Here is a 26,141-nt window from a genome sequence, read left to right as displayed (position 1 = left end):
GGTCACTGTGTTGACTGAAAAAAAAAAAAAAGCAAGTCTGGAAAGAGATAACCATTTAGCCAAGAACTAAGATTACCAGTGGGGGAGATGTGCTAGCTTCAGAGTATCAGAGCAATGATGAAGTTATGTAGTAGACATCACTTTCCTTAGTCAACATTCAATATGTACTTCTATTTAAAAAGACTTATTGAGTGTTACTCTATCTCTGGTGAAGGAGTCAATAATCAGAGGAGAAATGTTGAAGACATCAGAGAGTAGCCGAAAAATTCCAAATATAATAGACTATTAACTTTTCTGTTGTATATTATGACTATTTTAGCTCAATGTTTTTATTTTATTTAAATAATACTTCTTAATCTGTGATGATAAAAAAGGTAAGATTGTACAGGAACTTTTTCTGTTTTCCTTGATTTAAATCTCTTCAGTGGTTTAAATGGGAAATTAACATTGTTGTGTTAAGCACATTTCTTTGCAAGGGCATTTGAAAATGCCCAGTAACTGATAAAATATATAATTCCATTTATTTTTATTTTTATATGCCACCATAATCTTTATCAGAAGAATGTACTCACTTTACCCCTAAATGTTAGTAAACTAAACTGAAGGAACAGAGACACGTCTGTTTGATACAGTAATTAAAATTATACTATGGAAGTTCAGTTAGGGTGTCCTATGAGGAGGAAGGCACAGACTCTATGGGTCATTATAGGGCCCTTTCTGCTTCCTTTGTTTCAGGAAAGACCTTCTCCCATGCTCCAATTCTATTATTTCAGTGAAAGAAATGTCATCAAAATGAGCGCTGAGGACACATCTGTCAATGAGTGGTCACAAACATTTATATTATCTATTCATGACTTAGGGGGTTCTGGCATGTGATAGTGGGTTAATACCAGGTAATTGTACTGAGTCGTGGATGTTGTTGATTTTTGTTAATGGAAAGGAGGAACATTAGATGTTTGAGCTTTTGATCCTCCTTCTACTTCACAGTTCTCAATTCCTTCTCTGAAAACAGCCAATCTTACTTTCTTTGGTAGACATAATTGCTCAGAAATGACTTTAGGATTATTTTATTTATACAGGAGAAAAAAGTTTACGTAAAGGGTTTTTTTCCCAAGGGGAAAAATATTACATACTTATTTGTCTCAGAAACTAAATGTATTCATTCTTCATTCTATCTTTACCTTTCCTTACTTAACCTCACTTTCGGTCTATTAGAAAATCTTATGTCCTCACCTGAAACTATTTACTACTTTCCACATACTATCTGGGCTCTTACTATGATTAAAAATCCTATTACTCCCCTGTTTGGACACCATCTTCTCTCCTTTGCATGGCTACAACTGTTTCTTAACTGGTATCTCTGCTTACTTTCTTAACAAATTATAACATTCTTTAAAAAGTACTCAGAGCAATTATAAAACAGAAATTGTATGGTGACACCAAACACTAAATCAGTATACCTCACATAGATTTTCTACAGTTAATTCCCAGTAAAGTCTCCCCGAACTGAAATTCATAGAATTACTCTCCACAAATGCTTTCCTAAGCACATCCCTGAAGTCTTTACACATACCCAAGTTTGTTGAAATTTGGCTCAATTTTAAGTCAAAGCTATGTAGTAGTTTTCTTCTAGAATTTTGCCATGAAGGACACTGAGGAAAAGAAGTATACAGGTGAGTTTGTGCTTTGTCCATATCATTTTAGTAAACAGGTTTGACCCCCAATCTTTGGTCTCTATTATTATTTTCCAAAATGCCACTCATTTTATAAAACCTCTAGTAGTACACATCCTATCATGCATACTCTAAAATCCAGCCTTTAAAATATCTTATAAGGATCCTACACCTTCCAATTTTTTCATATTGTCTTTGCTCAGTGCATTGCAGTCACACTCACCTCTTTACTTTTCCTTGAACCTGCAGCGAATGCTTCCTCTTTAGATATTTTTACTTGACATTCAAGACAAAATAGAACCTCATATGTGCATGGCTTGTACTCTCCCTTCAGTCAGATATCTGCTCAAATATCAGTCTCACTGGAAGGCTTTCCTTGACCAGTAAGTATTAAGACCACCCATCCCTTCATATGCACATGTTCACATGAGTAAGTGCATACATTCATACACATGAACATGCACACAAAACAGTGACTAATGATCATCAGTTTAGATCAATGCCCCAATTTTATTTCCTTTGTGACATTAATAAATGACAAATTAACTGGTTATTTATTAGTACACTATCTTCCTACCCAATATCAACAGGGATCTTATATGTCTGATTCACTGCTTCATTCCCAAAGTGCACAATTGTCATTAACTCATAATAAGATCCCAGAAAATATGTGTGAGTGTATACCGTTGTTACATTCTCAGTAGCCTCTGATCAAGAACCTCCTCCCTAAAGTCTATGTTCTCTTTTCTTCATCAGTGAGTGAAGGAGTCATATAAAGACACAAATCCTTTTTTCTTAAATCAGCTGCAATATTTTCCTTGCTTTTGTGCATGAACTCAAATTTGACAAGCCATTATTCTTTACACAGAAAGTAATATAGAAGGGGGATCTCTTGATTGTATAGCATGGATGTCTAGTTTTATGAAATGACAATTAGGCAGACAGCGATTTGCAGAAATGAATACTCAGGGTGAGTAACAACTATGTAGTGGATTGTAATACCTTATAATGGTATAAAAGAATAATAGTAACTAGTAAGCCTGAATAGAAAAATAGTAAGACTGCAAAGATCAAAGGAATGTCCTGTCAAAATGCACTGAAGATAAAACATCACCACCAATACTAATGCATTCAAATACTGCTTCCTGACTTCTACAACTTTAATGCTCATAATTGTCAAGCAAAATTATTTCTTTCTTATCTGTCCCATACCTAGAATCATTTTATGATTCTCAGAGACATAAAACTTTGTGGTTCTTCCTTTTCTTCAAGGAATTTACCAACACATCCATGGTTTTATCTTTGAGACTTCATATTAATTTACCCTCACTACTTCTATTTACATATATTAGATTATTTTATATTTCCTTTTGACTCATGCCCTGATAACACAGAGATCTGATTAAGGCAATTGTTAACTACAATTTTTGCACAGAATTATTACAATATTTTTGTTTATTATCAATACTATTCATATCTCTTAACCTATCCCAGTCATAGACTCAGCATTTGAATCATCACAAATAGAAACGATATGTATGTCTCCAAGGTATTAGTTGCAATGCACAATAAATGAAGAAGAGACCAGACTATTTTTAGTGGAATGATTCTATAATAAAAGAGTTTCATTCATATAAATATTATCAGTTGCATTCAGTCTGTAAAAGATTTCAACCATAAAACCCAATGATCAAATATTTGTATGGTCCTTTCTCAGCCATGTTTCTATTGACAAACATTTTAAATATTAAACTATTTCTAATGAAATGGAATTCATTTTGGGGCATACATAGTTACGTAAAATCAGTTAATGCCTTTGGATTGCTTTTTTCAAAAGAATAAAATCCAATAAGTCAAACCAGTCGCCAAATGACTTTATTCATTTGACATGAATGAGAATTATTTCCCAGAGTCACACTGAGGCATTGTGAAAGATGTCAGAACATCTCTAATTTGGGGACTACATAGAAAAATCAAGATTTAGGGTATACCTACAACAGAATGTAAATAGTCCTCTACCTCAAACATTTCTTTTCTAAGGCTATCCCCAGGCTAGTCTACTTTGGGAAATAAATATACTTATATTTTAAGATAAAGAAAGCAGAACTAACATTTAAATCTATCCATAATAACAAAAATGTTTGCTAAATATAAATTCTGAAATAACTCATTTTATAAGAATTGAAGATACATATGCCACATATATATGTCGTACAGATATATAGTGTGTGCACACACACATATAATAGGTTAATACCTATCATAGGTACAATTTTGTATTAAAAATACCTATCTTACAACTGGTTTTCATATGGGTTCTAAATACTACTTGATCAAAAACAACTATTTGATTTCTAGCCAAGCCAAAATATGCAATTTATTAATTTTACAATAATGCCTCATAAAAGTTCCAAAAACAATAAGAAATTTAGTGCTTTTTGTATATCTGACTAAAATTATCTCAATTTATATTTCACATTATATGACAATGATTAAAAATAATTCAGGTGATATATTCAATATAAACTACAGAAAACAGTTTATTATCTATAAAATTCAAGGGAAAATTTGAAAAGTAGAGATGATTGAAATTAAATTTATGAAAGTCATTTATCTTATGATTTTAGGATACATGGACTTACATGGAAATCCCCAAATAAATACTTAGACTAAACACGAGGAATGAAATGGAACATTGAGATAACTATTTGCATAATTTATACATTAAAAGCATTTTGCCTCTATTACCTATATTTTACCAATAAACATGTTTTCACAAATTATATAAAACATTGATATAATTCTCTATGGTATTTTGCATGAGTAAATATGATCATAATGCACTCCTTTAAATCTAAAGTCTCTGTGGAGATAGTCATAACAGTATTAATTTATTAAATTATAATTTTCTTGAAATCAAATCTTCAAAGCTGTAGATTGGAGTAAAATGTACATCTTTTCAAAGAAATGGCAAAAGGAAATCTCTGCTTCATTTTTAAGTGTCTAAAAATTAAGGTGAGGGGTTCCTCTTCAGAACTTGAAAGTCACCTATGTATTTCTCCTTTAGGTAGTCATGAAGGAAGATGAAATATTTGAAAAATTTCTGAAATAGCTTAAAAGAGCAAACAATGCACTGGGCCCAGAGGAGTATCTTGGATAAAATATTGAAGAGTCTTTTTCTAAAGTAAACTGATGACTCCTTGGGAAGATATGATATTGTGAAAGCCACATGGTCACATATTGCAAATAGAAATAATGTGATGAGGTAAACTATTTACACACACATACATAGCAGCTACACACTCCAAAGGCAGCCATATAACAAGCAAAGGATCGTAAGGTTCTCAAATGAGAAGAAGGAAGTACAACAATAATCAGTTCCTATACTAGTTTCACTGTACTTACAAGTAAGTAGGTTATAGCAACAAGAGTTCCAATTAAAAAGAATCAATATACCATTTCTAGATAAAGGAGACTAAAAATGTCGGCACTGGATACCTTGGATTGGCTCCCTCAAATTTGTGTCCTCTGTCCATTTAATAGCTTACAAGAGTTGAAAGCTATCTTTTCCATACATATTTGAGGTTTAGATTCTATGTGCTAATTTATATACATTCAGAAATTCACAAGCACAAGTGAGAGTCAAGCCATATTCCTGGGGTTTTTTTCTTTTTAAACTGGTAAGCATGATTATTGGAAATAAGGTATTCACTTAAGGTAGTGATTTAATCTTCATTATCCAGCTTTCGGGGTGGCAAGAATTAGTGTGGGTGAGATCAATAACGGCATTGGGTTTTTTATAAGTGTTTCTAAATTTTGGGTTGCACCTTTGCCCAATCTCCAGCTTCCAATGTATTCAGAGCCAGTTAACAGCATGAATGGTAGAAATAGTAGGTTTCTCACTGCAGCATAGTTGTAATGAAGGCCTCAGTAATACTGATCCTAAAGTACTGTACTGTCATTTCCAAAGGCATATTGTTGAACTCTCTCCTTTATCTCCTGCAATTTTAAGAACATGCAGTATTAAAGCTCTTTCTGATTTAAGTAAATTCTGTTCCCTGCAAAGAACCTCCACTGATATACCAATGTCAGAAACATTGTTCTTTAAGACACAATGACTCTTACTTAAGGAAAATTAGACTTAATAATAATTTTGATTTCATACACCTCTTATGACTGCAAACAAAAAATGTTTTAAATAAACAAATACTACTAAGGCTAGATGAGCTTTTTCATATAGATAATGAATAGTTTTCACCAGTTCATATAAGCTAAAACAGTTTCAACTCATAGGAAATTCTATAGAGATTTTTGTTGCTGTTATTATCATTTTGTCATCTGTAAGTGAAATAGTATTTCCAAACACTGAAATCTAAAACAGAAACTTATTTATTTTATTATGAAAAAAATCTTTTGCAGGAGTACCTATGTTTATGTAAGTGTGTGAAGCTTTTTAGACAAATAGTCATCACTTTCTAGCATATTGTAAAGGTATGCTTTAAAGCAACGATTTGTTAACAGTTAGAAAATTAAGTCACATTGTTGATCAGAAGTAATGTAGGGGATTTCCTTAATACTGAGTTTTGAAATATATAGCTACCTACTTTTTTGACTAAAGTAGACTAAAAAATGTACTTGTATATATTCTTTTGAACAATAAGCTAAAACAAGAAAATAAAAAATGTCTCCGTTAACCCTCAAAGTAAAATAACAGGTGTTGCCAGAAAACCTTATATAACTTTATGAAATGTTGTTATTAAGATAATAAAGACTTACAAAGCATTGTAAGCACAGACTGAATGCATTTCTATAACCAAGTGGTATAACAACATATTCATGATCTAATCATAATATTTGAAATTTCAGGAACTCTATCTGAGTTGTTCAGTGAAGATTATCAGGCTTTGGGGAATTATTTCATACTTATCAGACACCTGGGGGATGAACATATAAGCCAGAATGTTAATTTATTAATTTATCACCACTTACTGCAAGTTCCAGTAACATAATTAACAAACCTAACAAATTCCTTCCTAGTATCATGGCATCTGAGAAAACAAATATAAATTTTTTTGAGGAGCACAGAATCAAAGCAACAAGAATTGCAAGAATTCAAGATGTAAGGTTTCTAAGTTTTATGTGGTACTAAGAAAATTAGTAGAGCTTTCCTACAAAGTTTTACATTGTGACAATTGGAACACTGATGTGTGACTCCTGCGTTCATCACTTTCCCATCACTGGGAATGAATATTTGATACTTACAACTTAATGGAGAAGAGGTTTATTTTGGCTTACACTTGCAGTGGGCTCAGTACATGGTTGGCAAGCTACAAAGCAGAAACCATGTGGTGGAAGGGCTTGGAGTACGAAAACTGTTACGGTCATGGTAGTCAAGAAACAGGGAGAGGGGAGGAGCACTGACAAGAATTTATACTTACAGGTCACGTCCTCAGTGACCCTGCATCTCCAGCACAATCAGCTATGAACTCATAAGTGGACTAATTCACTGAGGAGTATTGTGCCCTCATGAGCTAATCACCTTCCAAACACATGGACTTTTGAGGGACATTTTAGATTCAAATGATAATAAGTCCCAAACTATGATATATATATATATATATATATATATATATGGCCTGTATGTAATGAAGATTTTAAAAAATCCCTCAACATCATCATTTAATATCACTATTCTACCATGAAGAGGTTCTTATACCCTATCTTAAGCCAGAGACATGGTTACAATTAAACTACACATTACTTGATACCACATAAATAATTAGCTCTAGAATGCATTGTATTCTGTCCTCAACCAAAAATCACTCTTTTTTTAACTGATAAATTATATCAAACATTTAAAGCAGAAAAAAAAAGGAACACTTCTTCCCTCATTTTAGGAAATCAATATTGTGCTAATCCTAAAACTGGATAAAGATAATAGAAGAAAAAAGTATGAACATAGATAGAAATTTGTTTAACAAAACAAACTATTAGAAGTCAGATCTGGCAGTGTGTAGAAAGTGGTTTTGTTATAGGGATGGCAGTGTTGGTTCAGTTTTGGAAGATCCACCCCCAAAAGTCATCATTTTAACAGAGGAAAGGCAAAAGCCATATGATCATGTCACTAGTTGGAGAAAAAGTATTGGATTAAATTCCACAGCTGTTCATGGTAAAAGCTATCACGAGACTAGAAGTAGAACAGAACCTTCTCAACAGATTAAAGACATGTACTCCATACTTTCAGTGAGAACGCCTTATATGAATGGAAAAGATACAATGCTTTCTCCTTAAGGTGGGGAACAAGGGCAGATATGCTTACTCTTTATCTGGCCACTAAACTTTGAAACCTAGGCCCAACCAAAATAGTCTGGCAATAAAATGAAACAATTAGGATAGGATTGGCAAGGTAGAAGCTAAATCTTTATATGTAGATGAAATGATCATCTACAGAGAAAATAATATGAAATCTCTAGGAGCCCCTAGAACTTGTATTTGAATTTAGCAGGATTAGAAAACACAAAGTATATATAAAAATTCAGGTCTATGTATACTTGCTATAAATGAAGAATTGGATATTGAAATTTAAAAGTTATGGAGGAGTACAAAGGACTTAGAAAAGTTTTTAAAAACCCAAAAAACAAAAACAGTGTTGTAAGACGTTTAGTACCTAATTTTAAGACTTCTTCTAAAGCTACAGTAATCAAGGCAGTGTTGGTATAAGGAAAGACACATAGATCATTGGAATAAAACAGAGAATCTAGAAATAGAACCACACATCTATGGTCCACTGAGTTTAGAAAGATTATTTAACATTAGCATTTTATAGAATATAAACTCAATTCAAGGGCCAAGGAAAAGATAGTGTTTTCAGCAAATGGCACTAGAACACCTGGTATTCGTATATAAAAAATTAACCTCAACCTTTTATTTTCATACATGAAAATAACTTGAAGGGATCTATGAACCTAAATATGAAAGCCTAAAAGTATAAAACTTTAAGAAGAAATTGTAAGGGAAAATGTTTATGAATTTAGGGTAGGCAAGAACTACCTAGGATACAAAAAACATGATGTATAAAAGAAAAAAATTGATAAATGAGAGTCCATCAAACTTTAGAACTTTAAATGACATCATTAAAATGAAAAGTAGTCCTTAAACAGACCATATTCACAATGCATATAATCTAAAACCAGAATTTATAAAGAACTCTTACAGCTCATTAACAGACAACCCAATTAAAAAGTAGACATAAGAAGATGATAAATAGCCAGTACAGCACAAGGAAATGTGTGCAACTCTAGAATCAGAAAAATACTAATCAGTACAATAATAAGATTGAATTATACACTCATTAGGGAGATGAAGTGAAAAGTTTTAAAAGCCTTGTCATGACTTTTTCTTTTTGTTGGCTTCTCCCCCTTTGCATTTAATTTGTCACGCCCAGTGGATTCATTCTGCTGGGCTTCCTGGGGTTGTGGTCCTCATTGTCTTTTCCTAGGGTATTGTCTAAAATTGTTTGGAGTGCTGGTTTGGTGTTCATGAAGTTCCTGAGGTGCTCTTTATCATGAAAGTATCTTATTTTTCCATCAATTTTGAAAGATAGTTTTGCAGGGTACATCAATCTGGGTTGGAGGCTGTTTTCCTTTAGGGATTGAAATATGTCACTCCAAGCTCTTCTTACCTTGAGGGTTTGCATTGAGGAGTCTGCTGTGATTCTGATGGGCTTTCCTTTGTATGTGATTTGTTTATTTTCTCTCACTGCTTTTAGAATTTTGTTCTTCTCTTGGGTTTCTGGAATCTTAACAATTATATGCCTATGTGTAGGTTATTTTTGATCAAGGCTAATTGGAGTCTTATATGCCTCCCTTTTCTGTATGTGAAGTTCTTTTCCCCTGCTTGGGAAGTTTTCTACCTCACTTGTCTGTATGTGAAGTTCTTTTCCCCTGCTTGGGAAGTTTTCTGCCATCACTTCTGTGAACAGTTTTTTTTTATGTCATCTGCACTCTCTCCTCTTTCTTCATTGACTCCAATCAGTCTTATATTATTCTTCTTTGCATCATGTATCAGCTGCTGGATTGATTTCTCGTGTTCCCTTACAATTTTGAAACAATTTTTCTTTTCCTGGTCACTAATTGCAATCTCATCTTCTACATCTGAAATTCTATCCTCACATTGGTTCATTCTGCTGGGCAGACTTTCGATGGAGTTTTTAATCTCCTGGGAATCTGTTTGCATCTGTTTCATGGATTCCATTTGTTTCCTATGTTGAGATTCCATCATGTTCCTCAGATCCTCTATTTTTTTATCTGTGTCCTCTCTAGATTTATTCATCATGTCTTGCACTATGACACAATCTTTTCTGTTATCTGAGTAATTTCTGATTTCATTTTTCCCAGATCCTCTTATGTTGCCAGTTCAGAGAGTCCAGGTGGTTGAGTATCAGATTGTTCCATCTTGTTTCCCTTTTGGGTTGCTATAGGTGACCCAGAAGTCTGTTTTTGAGGATTGTTTACGAGTCTTCTCATTTCAATGGGGCGGGGGGGGGTGCTTCTGGCACATGCACGGCTCACCTTCTCTGCCCTAGGAGCGTGGAATGGCAGGGGGGAGCTTCCCTCTGGGTGCTGCGACTCCCAAAAATCACTCTTAAGGGGCTTCAGATGTGTTCAGAAAAATTACTCAAGACTTAGACATAAGAAAAGAGTAGAACTCCATGTCATTTCACTGTCATATGTACTGGAGCATTACCTATTGTGTTCGTTCAGTTGTCATTTAAATCTCCAGGGAATGTACCTTTGTGCTACATGGGGCTAACTAGTAATTAGGACCCGGACCCCCCCTAGGCTACATGTTAACTGGTAGAAGATATGTTGCATCCCCAGTAAAGATGAAAATGATTTTTTTAAAAAGTCACCCTTTACTCTAAGACCTTCTCTAGAATAAATTTCACATATGTCCAAATCTGTATTACATACTAGCTCCTATTCTGAGCTAGTCATAAGCTTTGTCATGAAAGTGTCAGAGTATATGGTATCTCATAATCCTCTAAGGATAACTAATTGTAGCTGAACCCAAAGAAAGGAAAAAGTAACAAAACAGAACAACTCATTACAGAAAGCTTCTGTATTTCTTTGTATATACAACCTTTATGGGTTTAACCACAAATATAGTAAATACATTAAAAAGTGATTGGAGGAATAAATTCTAAAGGCCTTTTCCCAGAGACTTTAAAAATAATATTGTCAAAATTAATAACATAAATTATAGATATTTGGGATGTTAATATATATTATACACATATATGCACATACCATGTCCCTAGAAACCACAACCCACAGAAAAGCACGCTCATAGCCCCACAGCAATAAAGTGCTCAGTAATCAAGTTAAGGACTCCTGATCTAAAAAAAGTTGATAGTTCTTTTACTGAAGGAATTCTCACAATCTTTATCATGCAAGTGACATTGTTAATTCACCTAAAGTTATGTAACAAGTAAAATTTCCTCAACTCATTTGACCACACAATCATTTTACAAAATTATCTTTCAGAACTAGATTCTCAAGCAACATGTTTTAGGAAATGGTACTATAAAAAAGGTGAAGGTATACCTATTGTGAGTGGTTAGGAGGGAGAAAAAAAGAAAAGGAAAACATAAGAAGTAGAGATAAATCTTCCATACACAGAGTCACACAATAAATTACAAGAAAAGAAAGTAGAAGCAAATGGAATAGGGAAGTGTATTTAGTTCTAGAATTTTAACAACTATGGGAACATGTCATTTGTGCTTAAAAGACTTGTGTAGGGTCACATAACTAGTTTAATAAATACCTAGAACCCTACTAACTCACCAGATATACAGTAGTGAGAGAAATACAAAGACCAATGTTAAAATGAATCAACAAATCACAAGAAGTTATAGTCTAAATGGAGGGACATTGAGGCGATACGCTTAAGTGAAATAAACAGGACACATATGTGTAAATACCAAATAGTTTCTCTAGTGTGAGAAACTGAAAGTGTAAATAAGGACTAAATGGTATAATAGATAATGTGAAATAGGAAGAAAAGGGACAAAGGGGAAGCAGAAGTAGGAGAGGTAGGGGAAAGGAAAGAAAGGAATGGAATTAATATGAGAAAAATGGAAAAGCAGAAACAAAGTCTTTGTAAATAGAGAGGGATGGAGGGGTTGAGGGAGGGCAGGGGAAGGGGGAAAAATAAGAACCAAGATAGATTATGTAAAGGTGTAAATTTCCAATGATGAATGTCATTACATTGTATACCTAAATTGTACCCATAAAATAAAATTTTAAAAAACAACAAAAAAAGAAGTTATAATCTGGGGGGGATAAGCAAGAATCATAATCACTACATGGCACCTTTATTATTTGGGGTAATTATCCTCCTATAACACATGGTCTTTACTTTTGATGATGAGCTCTCAATTTCCTATAAATTTTTCTACAAGGTTAAAAACTTGTGAAGTCAAGGAAAATGAAGGAGAAAAATTTTCACCGTACTTGACAAAAATCTCTTAAGAAAATACAAAATAAATTAAAATAAAAATGGAATAAATAATCATATTTAAAGTGAAATATTGACAGAAAAATTTCTTTTTTCTCTTTTCTTTTTTATTTCCAACATTCTTCACTCTTTCATCAAAATAGTTACTAAGTCAAAAACAATAGTTTTAATAATTACACACTGTAGATTTCAAATATATTTAGTGACTTACTTATGATGGAAAGAACATCTTATTTCCCAGTTGCTGATTGGTAGGTAAAGCAAAATTGTTAATATCTTTTACAAAGTAACTGGCACGGTGACTGAATATCAAAAAATTCTCATGTAGGTTATTAAAATTTATTAATAAAACAGACATTTGAATTTAAACAAAAATACTAAGTTTGAAAATAATTATTTAAAAATTTTATATAGTATTAAGCATGATTTGGATGGGAGTATATTTGTGTCCAGTGAGTGACCAAAATATTTTTAAAGAAATGCATTAAAAAGAATGCAAACATTGATGTCTAGCACGTCTCTAATTTCTTATGGCAAGTTTCAGGCTTTTTGCCCAACAACAATAAGATAGCAATTGTCTTTACAGCCTGACAATAATGCAGCTGATCTAACAACAAAGACAAATTCATAGGGAAACACAATGCTAGATGTTTTCTTATATTGTTTTCCTTTTCTTGTTTAGTTAGATATACATGGCTATATACTAATTGTAAATTGGAACTACTTACTTCACAAGTATAAATTCACATAATATTACTGTACAAATTAAGCAGTATTTTAATGTCAATAACCATAACATTAAATGTATGGTATGAAGAAAAGAATTCTTAAAAGTTCTCTAGAAAAGTGTTTTCAGTTCAAAGTCTCAGATAATTTTAATTGTCTTTTTTTTTTTTTTTACTGTCAATGGCTGTTCTAAGTTCCCCATTAAAATTTCAAATCCCAGCAGGAATATAGCATATTAATTAGCTTCACAGCCTCCTCCTAACACATACACAGAGCCATGTCTCAGAAAAAAGCCAATTTCGTGTTTTCCAAGTAATTGTATTTAATAGAAGATAAGACACTTTTAAGAAGCTTTAAGAGTATAATGCAACATGCATTTCCTTATAAAACAGCAGTTTTGGAAAATATCTTTGGGAATACAGTTGTGATTTACTTCTAGAGGGTGAGATTTGGCAGGGTGTAATATAAAACCAGTTACTGCAGTCAACATACTTATACAAAATTTGCTTTTGCACAAGATATACTGGTAAAAACTTCTGGATTCTAGATTGTTAAAAATTACATTTTTTAAGGAAAGGAAAATTTTTTTCTAATTACTTTTAGCTATTTCTAAATAGCTGGCCTATTTCTGAACATTTTCTAACAGAATTCTGGAATCAGAGCAAATCAATCATTGAACATGCTTCATCTCTGGTGAAAAATTAAAAGCCTAATTGTGCAGGTTCAAGGTAGGCTGCTAAATTCAAAGGGAAATTTTTTGAATAGGATATGATTTGTTAAAGAATGAAGTGATAGAACAAATGTATGACAGTAAATATGAATACCACTTTTTTAGGCAGAAGATAGGATTTATGAGGGAAGTAAGAGGCAAGTTAAGTAACTGCCAACAGAGAACCCAAATGATAGTTTTACTTTTTCCTAAAAGAAATAAGTTGCTAATTGCTTAATTGTTAAAGATGAAATATTACATTAAGTCCACACTGGAGTGATCAACTTCATTAGCAAATATATAAAAACAAATTAAGACAATATTGTTTTGCCAATCAGATGAAAATATATAATTATAGAGGAAGTCTCAAAAAAATCCACTATTAAAGTATATGACTTATGAATAAAGTATTCTGATCCTGACTTATTACATGTAATTGGATAATCTAGGCTGTTCCTGTAAACTTTTATAGTCATCTTCTCAAACATAAACTTAATACAAGTTGTTATTATTTGCAGCTAGCGTTTTTATTACTCCAGGTGTATTTGTTTGCATCAAGAGTATGCCTATATTAATATTAGAGAAACAACCTAGTCATATTTGTCCACCCGGATCTTGAGAAGTTGTTCGTGAAGTAGTAGAGTAAGAAATTTCTAGGCAGGAGTTAAGCAAAAGGCCAGTTAATAAGAAACAAGAAAGGTTGTAAATATCTACTGAGATCAAAAGGAAAAGGCTTCTTATTAACTTAATATTTAACTACTTTATGCTCATTTTCATCTGACAAATACAAATAAGATCCACATTGTGTAATTCTTTGATGGTAATGTGTTAATATATAGAATTCCTAATGCACAAAATAGACATTAATTAAAAAGTCTCTTTTAATATGTATTAGAGGGTTACACCCAAAAGATTTAAGACTGACAGGTGGAAGGCATAAGAATTTTTGAGATATTATCTGATTAAGCATTTATTTTGTAAAAAATAATTTTTAAAATATTTATAAAAGCATATAACATGTCTTGATGATATCCACCCACCTTATTACCTTCCTTGATACCCCTGTCCCTCTATTTTTTATTCCCTCCCAAGGACTTAGTACATTTAATCATAGATTCAAATAGAAAATGAGGTAAGTTTGACAAGAAAGAAGTTAAAAATAGAAATCAATGTCAATCAATGGTTGAATTCAGAAACTACAAATTCCATGAAGGATAACCAATTTTTATATTTTCAGCCAAGCTCCCGGACTGCAACTTAGCCCATAAATGAATCAAGATAAGCTGGCCAAGTCCAATTTAAAATCTTCAACGTGAACCTCATGTTTTTTAGAATATTGAGGAATCACACATAGAAACAGAATGAGTAACAATGGTCCAGGTGAGAAGTGGGCAATATGGTCTGACTCATCACCTTTATTAAAATAAGAGATTAACTAAGAACTTATTATCCAGCTCAGTCTTCTCTATGCACTCAGTTCTGAGGAAGCAGATGGAGATTACCACTCTTGTATGCTTGGCTATTTTCCTTGATTTTGATTATCTATGTCCCTGTCATAATTCTCTCCAATAAAAAATTTGTGATATAATTAGCAGTTCAACTGTGCTTTTGATGAATACTTTATTGGAAAATAAAATTTGTTTAGCGAACACTTAATCCTAAAGTTTTATTCAGAGTCTGCAATTTTCAAGAAAAATGCTAAATAATAAATAAAAGGCATTTTAAAAAGAATAATACAATGTAATAAGATATGATTGCTAGAATTTTCCTCAATTTTCTTTGGTTCATATAATTTTTGAACATATTATTATTTACTCATCATTCTCCCACAGTGCTTCTTAGGAATGACTCTCAGTGTTTGGGGTAGAACTCCCAAAGGGCCCTATCAAAATCATTTTGTGGACCTTTTCAAATAATACAGCCTTTCATGACTCATCTTTTCCATTCCCTTCTGAGATTCTTATACTTGTCTTCTACTCAGAGACTGTCTTTGTGAGCTCTGTTACTAATACTAATAGACCTAATTATTTTGGCTTTCTAACATGAAAAAAATGTTGAGACTCAAAGCGCTATTTAGGAAAAGCTATGGTATCTGGTTTACTCCAAACATATAGCCAATACTTGTGTGCTCCTTATCAGCTTTCTGTAGTCTCAATTTTCTCATCAGTAAAAGAGGGATGATACTACTTCTCTGGTGCAGCTAGTCATTTAGCACAGGCCAGAAAATCTAGCTATGATCATTTGGGTTAGATTTGCCTTTCTAGTGTAAAAAAGAAAAAGTACAATTTTAGTCCCATTTTTATCCTCTCTTTAGGCATTCAGCTTTGCCTAGCACATCTGACTTTTCAGTTACGATTTTATCATAAAACAAGAAGATATCTCTCCTGCTTACTCCACAGACATGTAACCCACACACAAAGAAACTAGATTTGCAGTAAAACTTAATATGGAATAAAATATTTACTATATATTATTATGTAAGTTTCAAATGCAAGCAATTTGATATGTGATGTTTGATCGTTCGAAAAATTTTTTTTGTATTTTTAAAAGATGCATATTCTTTTCAGGTAAAAATCAGAAAAATAGCTAAAAATAATGAGGTAAAAGCTGCAGAGGTAATTTCTGGAATAATGAATAGTGACAGTTATTCAAGCTGACTTCTATCGGTTCATTATTTTTGCTTATATGGTATGACAGAGATTTTATGTAATTATATATGCAAAGAATATTCAAACTTGATTATCAACTCACAAATTGGCATAGTGAATGCACGGCCCATGATATTCCATGGCAGCTGTTCTGTGACATGTTGATAAAATGCAGAATTTATCAGCATGACAGAGAAGTCCAGCCCTTCTCACAGGCCTGCCCCACGCCCATCATTAAATTACTTCCACACATTTAATCACTTTTTGCTAAAATGATTATAAACCTGTATAGCCTAAACCCAACTTCATCAAAAATTGTGGATTCTTTAAAATATTTCAGGGGATGTTTTAAATCCAAAATGAATACCCTACTTAGCATTTCAACAAACTGCCTAACCAAAAGTCTATGTATCTAGCTATACCAATAATTATTTTATAAATCAAATGCAATCTAAGTTACTGATAATTTTCTACATATATTATGATTGACTTTCCTTTGATTACTAAACAATTTTTAAATTACATATCAAAGGAGAGATTTGTATTATTAATAAAGTGTTATATATAAGAAAGTTTCCTAAGCTCAGAAAATAATCTTTCTTGGATAAGGAATCATCTAGCTATTTGGCCACTCAGTGTTCCATTTTCTGGGGTCAAAAACATTCAGAAATTGAAAGGGACACCACTGCAGGAGAAGACTAATGCTCAGTTTTCACCTCCAAACTGCTGGCTAAGCCAAAGTCTGAAATATATTGAAAAGCAGCGTTCTCTTTACTTCTACCATCTTTTTAACTTTTATTATGAATGAACATCTCTGCATTGAATCCTGAGAGAGCCAACATCCCTTGCTTTCATTATGATTTCTGGTCTTTTATCACAATATATGAATTAATCAATTTATTTTTAAATTTTAAGAAGATCTTCAAAATGTTATGTTGTAGTTTAGATCTGAAATGTTCCCCAGAGGACAATATGGTGAAGGTTTGGGGCTCACCTGTGGCACTATTAGGGGTTGGTAGAAGGAGTAGGAGGTAGGGACTGCTAGACAGAAGTGGACCACTGGGGCACAGCTTTGAGTTGCCTCTCTCTCTCTCTCTCTCTCTGTCTCTCTCTCTCTCTCCATATCCCTCTCCCTCTCCCTCTCTCTCTCCCTCTCTCTCTGTCTCTCTCTCTCTCTCCATATCCCTCTCCCTCTCCCTCTCTCTCTCCCTCTCTTTCTCCTTGCTCTTTCTCCACTTCCCACCCAGAAGGAACTAAATGGCTTTGCTCTCACACTTTTTCTACACCTTCTGCCTCACCAAAGGCCTAACAGCAACACTGTCAGCCAGTTATGGAAGGAAACCTCTGAAACCCTGTTCAAAAATCCGTCTTTCCTCCAAGTTGATATTTTTATTTTCTTTGGTGTTTTGGCACAGTAATAGAAAGCAGACTAATAGCCCAGTGTGGTGGTGTACACCTGTAGTCCCAGCACTCAGGAGGCTGAGGCAAGAGGATCACCACCAGTGATCAAATAGCACAGCCTGGGCTACATAGTGATTTTGAGGCGAGTCTGAACAACATACTGAGGCCCTGTTTCACAAAAACAAAAACAAAACAAAACAAAAACAAAACTCACACTAAACACCAATATACCTCAGAAAACACACTACCATACATTGGATCCTACTTTTTAAACATTACTTTTCTGTCTGCTTAAGTATATAAAAGCTATACATTCATATGTCATTTTTGGCAAATTTGCCACTGATTTGTTTATTTTATTCAAAATTTTCTAATGTTAGTAATATTTTCTTATGTTTAATAAGGATCAAAAAACCTGTCTTAATTGTATATATCCAAGTAGTTAATATAATTATTAAATCTAAATAAGCAAACATTTTACACCTAAAAGTTACATTTCTTTCATCATAGAATTCTCTGTATTTCTTTTTTGATTTCATTGTATATATTTTTCATTTCTCTATAGATTTGTCAGCAGCATTTGTAAAAATAAGTTTTTTCTATAAATCATAAAATAACTGGACAGACATTAAAATTCTTATGTGCATTTCTCCAGACATTCACAAAGCTATATTAATACTCTCATGTACAAGGGGAAAGAGAAGGTGAGAGACAGGAAAAAGAGAGAGAGGGAAGGAGGGAGGGAGGGAAAGAGAGGAAGAGAGAGGGAGGGAGGGAGAAATAGAGAAAGAGAAACAGAGAATGTGATTCCAGTTTATGTACTATGCAGACAGAGAAGGGCAGTTATCAGTTTGCCGAATTTTTGACATACAAAAATACAAAGTTAATTGAAAATCAGTTACTGATTTGGAAAATGATGTATTATAACTCACATTTGCCTGAAACAATTAAAAAAGCACAGATGTTACTACCAATTACATCAACCTCGTAATTTTCAAAGAAATTTTTAAATTAATACTTTAGTCAAAAAACTTACAGTTATTAACTGTTTCTTTCCCTTTAAAAAAAATCCCACCAACATTTCACATTGTAAACTACAGAAGAGTGAAATGTCATGATTCAACTACAGGTAGTTGACATTGTAATAACCGTTGAAGAATGGATCACAGTTAACTCAGAAATTTACTATTTACATAGAGTTACTTACTGGGCATGTGTGTATATGCAAAATGTGTAGTTAGTACAGTTATTTAAATGTACCATGTTTGCATATATAACTTTCTAACATTTATTCTAGCTATGCTAGAAATCTAAAACTCTTGCCTACAGGGCCAGGGATTTAGCTCAGTGGTTCCGCAGCCTGCCTTGCAAGCGCAAGGTCACAAGTTCGATCCCTGGTACCTAAATAAATAAATAAATACATAAAATTCTTGCCTACAGGTATGTAAATAAATTCCTAAAGGTTGATGTACAATATCAAATTGAAATACTCACTGTGGAAGGACTGAAGAATATTGATTGTCCATTCATCCATTAATTTTCCTGTTTTTGTTATCTGAAGACATTTGAGTTGATTTGAAGTGTCCCTTGATTCAACCCAACAAATTATTTCCTCCTCATAAATAAAATCCAATGTATGAATTTCATTTCTGTTGACTGGGTTCAGAGTTGCGGTTTTACTTCCGTTAAGATGGAAAATCTCAATTGTTTCAGAATTTGCAATTAACAGCATAGGTGGCTTATCTGTAGGTTCTGGAATAAAATGGAAAGAAGTTAGTTAAATAAGTGTCACATTTTTTTCCAATTTTGCATGATTCATTGAAAGTTACTCATATACTTGTTTATTAATTAAGTTTATTGGTACATTTTAACTATATAATATGATGATATTCATCATTGGGAATTTGCGCCTTTATATGATATATCTTGGTTCTTATTCTTTTCCCCCATTCCCCAGCCCTCCCTTCAACTCTGAGAAACTAAAAGTGTAAAAAAGGATCAAAATGGATAATGTGAAATAGGAAGAAAAGGTCTAAAAGGAGTAAGGGAAAAGGAAGAAGGGAAAGGAATAAAAATGAGAAAAAGAAAAAATGAAAGCTACTCATATACTTTTAAGGCATCATTAAAACAAAAAGTTGCTTGTAAAAAAATCTTTAAAATATACAGTATACATGCTTCACTGACTATTTTGGCTCACTCTCTGGTAAAATGTATTCCACTGAGCACTTGCCTTCCCTATTACCTTAGTCATACTGTGCTGTCTAAATATGAAGACACCACTATTTATTTTCATAGGTTGAAAATAAAGGATGTGCTGTGTATAACCTTTTATTTTTAGCAATGATGATTGATCTGTACTGACCTCTCCATATAGTTTTCCAGGTTTCCTTGTGAGCAAGGGCATGCTTTTGTGATCTGAATGTGTGAGGTCAAAAATGGATTCTTTGGAGCAGAACTGCAAAGCTCAGGCTCATGAAAAGAGTGCACCTGTGACTCTGGCCTCATTGGCTCCTTGACCAAACAATCAAACATTTCTTAGGCATTTGATTATTATTACTGAGCCACTTACTTCCGTATGCCTTTCCTAAATTCAGGGATATGAGAACCTAGATGTAAAAGGAATTGGTTCAGTAGCACATTTTTGAACAATGCAACTTCAGTGATGTTAAGAGTGCCCCTTTTTTTATGAACATGTACAAATTGACTACAATTTCAGTAGTACATTTAAAGGTAACAATAATCACACATAAAAACCAGTGATGACTTGGCTGGGTATGGTAACACATGCCTGTAATCCCAGCACTGTTAGAGGCTGAAGCAAAATCATATGTTCAAGCCAACCCTGGGCAATTTAGTGACTTAATAAGACCCTGTCTCAAAAAATTAACAAATAATAATAATAAACTAGTGATGACCGCTCTTAATGTTGAACATTTGCTATACAATCAAATTCAAAGTAGCTTTTCTCTTAATTTTAACTAGGGAATAAGAACATTTGAAAATCCTCAGCTTCTAATTTTTTCTCAAGAATCCTTTCCAATGCATTCATAAATCTTTTTGGCTCTGATGTCAAACATATTAGGAATCACATACCAACCCTAATGCTAACCCTAACCCTAACTTTAACCTAACTACTGCTACGATACATATCATGCTCCAAAATGCTATCATCTTTCACTTATATCATTCTAATGCCTTCTAACTGGTTTTCCTACTTCCATCTGTGCGTCCCTCCTTTTTTTTTACTGTACCCCAACCCAATAGCCAGAATTGTGCCACTAAAACATAGGCCAAATCAGATCAGGGCTCTGCTTAATACCTCAAAAGTTTTCTATTCCAATCATAATGAAAGTCAATCTCTTTATAATGGCTTCCAAAACACTGCATAATTTGTACTTTTGTCATCTCTTTAATTTCATGTCTTTTATTTCTGCACAATGCTTACCCCTGCAACATTTTGTAAAATCTAGCAAAATAATTTGGTTTTTTAACCTGTGAAGGAAATTCTTGCCTCTTCAGACAATTTCATAAACATCACTTAATCTTTCAAGAAACTGATGCTGAGAATGATAAGGCAGCACAAAAGAAAAATGAGTATACTATGACTAATGCAATTAAATAAATCTAAAGTTTTAAAGTCCTATTTTTAGTGGCCTTTATTATTTGCATTGGGGACGTGGCTATCAGGCTCCTCGTGTTTCTCTAAGATAGAAGAACCTTCCAATGAAGATGATTTACAATCCTCTCTCCTCACCTTAATATATCAACTCTATAAGGCATCCCAATGCATCCCATGAATTTATTTGAATTCTTGCCCCAAATAAATTATCTTAATCAAGCCATGGGATTTCTCTATGCCTTCAAAAAGACAATAATTACTTTCGACTTAATGAAAACAAATAGATCAAAAATGCCTCAGTGAGATAAAACTAAGTAGCCCAACAGTTTCTTTTCTTTTTTCTCTTTTAATTGGTACCAGGTATCGAACTCAGGACCTTGTGCTTGTGAGGCCGGTGGCAGCACCACTGAGTTAAATCCCCCGGCCACCCAACAGTTTCTTGCCAGTGGATGCAACAGACTTACCTCGGACTGCTTGAGTTTAAACCAAAACAAAACAAAAACCAGAAACCTCAAAACTGATAACATCATTTCCATTTAAAAAAATAAAAAAAAAAAAAAAACCTCTCTCAGAAACTGAGTAAAATTGTGAAGCATCTCTGCTGAATATAACCTTGTATAGTAACTATACTGAGCCTAGAGAGCCAGTTGGCTTCTCTCCTAATCACTCACATCTGTCTGGAGACTGAACTGCACTTGTCCCTGTGATTCCTCTATTCAGAGATCCAGATGTGGTCTCTTTTCTACACTTAGTTTTGTCATTTTCTAAGTGGCCTTGGCATTCTTGAAATCTGTAGGATCACAGATTTCTCAGTTTAGAGAGGAGTCTTAGAAGGCTGTTTTATCAGGCTAACAAAGATATGCTGACATTAATGTCAGTTCTGAAGGTATTCATTTGACAACTAAAGTGAACTTTGGTGAAACTGCCTTATTCAAAGTGAGCCTCTACTGAATGCTTCTGTGCTTTATGTAGAAATCCAGGTTTAGACTACCATTTCTTACTGGTTACTAGTCAGTAAATTTAAGTGTGTCATAAACATCCCTTGTAGAGAGGCTGATAAAAAAGTAGTGTTGAAATTCTGAGAAAACGATGTAAGAATGGATTAGTACTCAATACAGATAATTTGACATGTTTAATCAATTCATTTCATTTTGTAGCTATATTTCAATGAATTAGATGCTTATCTTAATAAAAATCATATAAATTCTCAATTTAAGGTCTCAAATAATAAACAACACAAATATAAAGAAAGCCAAATAATTCATAAGCTCACATGGTTTAATTTAATCAAAAGTAACCTTAAAAATACTAATGATAGCCATATACCAATAACCTATAAACTTAGTTATGAAGTACTTTAATAAAACAATATTTATGTATTTCTGATAATGATCAACTATGGTTTCACACTTTAGACATAATATGGAAAGGAGATAAGCCCTTAAAAGACAGGAAACCACAAAATTCATTCAGATCTAAAGACACAAATCTTTTAGTCTACTTCATGGTGCAAGCCAACAGAGCCCTAGCAAAGGTGACAATGTCTCCCCTGTGTGTCTTATGGTGGACTCCACCACTTGCCAATGAAGCACACCATTAGCTTGGGTAATAAGCATAGAGGCCTGGTCAGAATAAATGTTACACTTTTATTTGATGTCATTGTGAGAATCACTAGACAATTTTCCCATGGGAAAAATTGGAAAATACACTAGATGACTTTAGTCAAAGTATTCCAAAACAAACACTTACTGAGAGGGAATACACATTAACCTTTCACATAGAAGATATTACAACACAAGAAAGCACTCTGCTAACACTCTACCTTGGGAAACAAAGACTTAGATTGAAAAGGCTTCTGTCAACAAATTCACAGTGGAGGAGTAAAATTCCTTTCATCCTATGATGTATATGCTGATGCTATTAAAATAATGTATTTTCTCTCCAAAGAGTTGTAGAGTTATGTATTTTCACTGTGTATAACGAAATTTTTTTGCCAGTAACGTGTTATATTAACCAATGCCACAAAATTTGAAGAGTGATTTTAAATTGTGAATTAAAAAGAGGGACATGGAAATATGAAAAAGCTCATTTAATGAGGTTCATAAAGACACTTATTTAAATTCCAAAACAATGTAACTAAATTCTTGTAAACATACCTTTCTCGTCTCATAATAAATAATATTGTAAGGTGTATTTATAGCCTTATAATATGATGTACATATCTATGATAACAAATAAATGCTTGCAGTATAGGGAAGAACTCGCTTTAAAAGTTTCATTTAAACCTTCTGTTAATTCTTTCAATCATAACATTACTAATTTATCTAGTTTCCATTTAAGAGATTCAATTTATGGATTCAAATACACATAAATATAAATGTAATGATTATATGTATATATAATATGGCATTTATTTATAAATTTATATCATTTAGTTATACATGTTCTGCTATCACTTAATTAAACCTGTGATTGTAAACACAATTATCTCCAAGAAAGTCAGCAGGTGCACCTCAATATTTGCTGTTGTGGATAAATCGTTAGAGAGTTACATATGAAATATACAAAATGAAGGGTCAACATAAGACTAAACTAGTGAGAAAAGAGAAAATTGCAATCTTTGTAGCTCAAATTTTTACTTTAAACTAATATGAACATAATTACTAATAAAGGATTAAAAATATATTTTATCTTTCATATACAAATTTAATATAGGTGTTAGAAATAAGAAAAATATGCATGAAGTTAGAAATGACAAATATGCTAACAACTTATAATAAAAATCATGCAAATTTATATAGGAATTAAATTATTACTATATGAAATAAAAAAAGAACAATCTGAATAAACAGTTTTTTAAATTTCTAAAATTATGCAATGTGTAAAAAGTTGAGCATTAGGATGAAATATCTAGTTAATAAGAGAAAAATATCTTGTTTAAAAGGTATAAGGTATTGTTCAAGTAATATAACAACATATATCAAGTCAACCAATCCAAACTGAAAATGTGAATAAAGTTAATAACATGTAAGTGAAAAAAGATAGAAGGTTACTTTACTTTTTAAAAATGTGGCCAAATTGACTTCCTCAACTTTACTCAACTATTCATTATGGAAAAATCTCTTTAGTATAATTAATAATATTAAGAGTAAGGATATATTTTCAAATATAAAAAGAAACTATTATATTTTATAAAAGAAAAATATATGGATTAAATATGGACAAGTTTGCTCTAAAATGATTTGTTGAGCAAGAAAATTTATACAACTATATGTATGCTATAATTTACTTTGTATTAACTTTTATTGTCACAATGTGTTTATGTTGAACCATTCCTTTAATGAGCAATTATTTATTATTTATAGATCTCAGGCATTTAACTACGATCTGAAAGACATACTATAAATAAGACAGCTTGACACACAAAAGACATAATCTAGTAGAAAGATTAAGGTGTGTTTGGAAAAATCTATATTTTTATAACAAGGTTGATACTTTCATAAAAATGTATGATATCATTAAGTTTTAATAAATGTTTAGATATATCTGTGTAGTGGAGTCAAAATTCTCTAGTGGTAATGATATCTTATCTCAATCCTGCCTTGATGGAAGAAGCAGAATTTAACATGCAAAGGTGAAGAAAAGCAATTCAGGTGGAAGAAATAACTTTGACATAAGTACAGATGTGGTGAAGACTAGAATAAAGTTATAGAGAAATTGACCACTGTATTTTAGCTTTCAGGAGAACATATATGATTGATACAAATACCTCATGTTAATACTAATGGCTAACCTTTTCTAAATTAATTTTAGTGTTCAAATAATGTAATACATGTTGCCCATTTATTAGCTTACTTTACACCCATAACAGCACTATAATTCAGGTACCAATACTATCCATATTATACAGATTAGAAAGCTAAGGTATACAGATGTTACTTGCTTAAGATTATACAGGTAAAGAGCAATAAACCTGGACTCAAACCCATAGAACTTTGCAGGGCTTAAGAAAGCTTTCAACAAGTTACATATTATTGAATATGAAGATGATGCACATTTTAATTTGGTGTACAATGAGAAGTCAATGCTACTTTTAGAAATATGTATATTATAATGAGGTCAAAATTATGTCTTAAGAAAGTCAAACCAGAAATAATATATGGGATACTAATTTATTAGTAGAATATAGTGGAGAGAATAAGTAAAATATAGTGGGATGGATAAATTTCCCATTTAACTTTCCAAATTGTCTGTTTTTGCTTTTACATTCTAAGTGGTGCACCATAAATCATGTGATATTGGAAGGGAGAATATAAAAGCTTTTTGATGCTACCTTGGTCTTAGAGTTCTGGAATGAGTGGGAAAGGTAGAAGATGAAAGGAAAAGATAACTTTGTGTCAGTTTAGAAAGATACAGTACAGAATGGCCATATGTGGAATTATTTCTACTGGAAGCAAAGGTGATTAGAGAAATGTAAGCCCAGAGAATACTCAAAGTTTGCAAAATAAAAATAAAAGAAAGTAAAATAAAACCCTCTAAATGATTTTGCACTTTAGGCTGTACACATTCCAAAGAGAATGATGCCATTTTTAATTACAAAAAGGTGATATTATATTATGAAAACTTGTTCACAAAGACATCAACTATTTGGATTACTTAAATAGACAGGTCATTTTAATTTCCCAGAGTGTGATTCTAAGAACCTAAAGGGGGAGCTATTGGCATCTTATGAGATGTAATCATGCAATGAAACAGAAGTTCTAAATTGTGGTGATTGCTGGATTTTGGCAATGAGGAAGAGTAAAAAATGATTTGGAAATCTTAGATTTAGGTGATGAAAAAAAGAT

At 32.6% G+C, this 26,141-nt stretch overlaps 1 protein-coding gene across 11 annotated transcripts in view; it reads right to left on the bottom strand.

Annotated features, from left to right (window-relative positions):
- The window catches only part of Lrp1b (LDL receptor related protein 1B), a 1,848,437-nt gene that overhangs the window by 991,114 nt on the left and 831,182 nt on the right, over nucleotides 1-26,141 (bottom strand). For all 11 annotated transcript variants that reach the window (XR_015445151.1, XM_087195526.1, XM_087195530.1 and 8 more), the window contains one exon: nucleotides 19,170-19,427. Coding sequence is in view for 10 of the 11 variants with exons in the window: in XM_087195526.1 (XP_087051652.1) it covers nucleotides 19,170-19,427 (258 nt within the window). In the remaining variant the exon portion in view is untranslated. The remainder of the gene's footprint in view (nucleotides 1-19,169; nucleotides 19,428-26,141) is intronic.

The sequence above is a fragment of the Heterocephalus glaber genome, unplaced genomic scaffold (assembly GCF_053883595.1).
Source record: "Heterocephalus glaber isolate CG9 unplaced genomic scaffold, H.glaber_assembly_v1.0 deba00000347, whole genome shotgun sequence".
NCBI lineage: Eukaryota > Metazoa > Chordata > Mammalia > Rodentia > Bathyergidae > Heterocephalus > Heterocephalus glaber.
The sequence above is the reverse complement of the archived record's forward strand: the minus strand, read 5'-3'. Positions and strand labels throughout refer to the sequence as shown.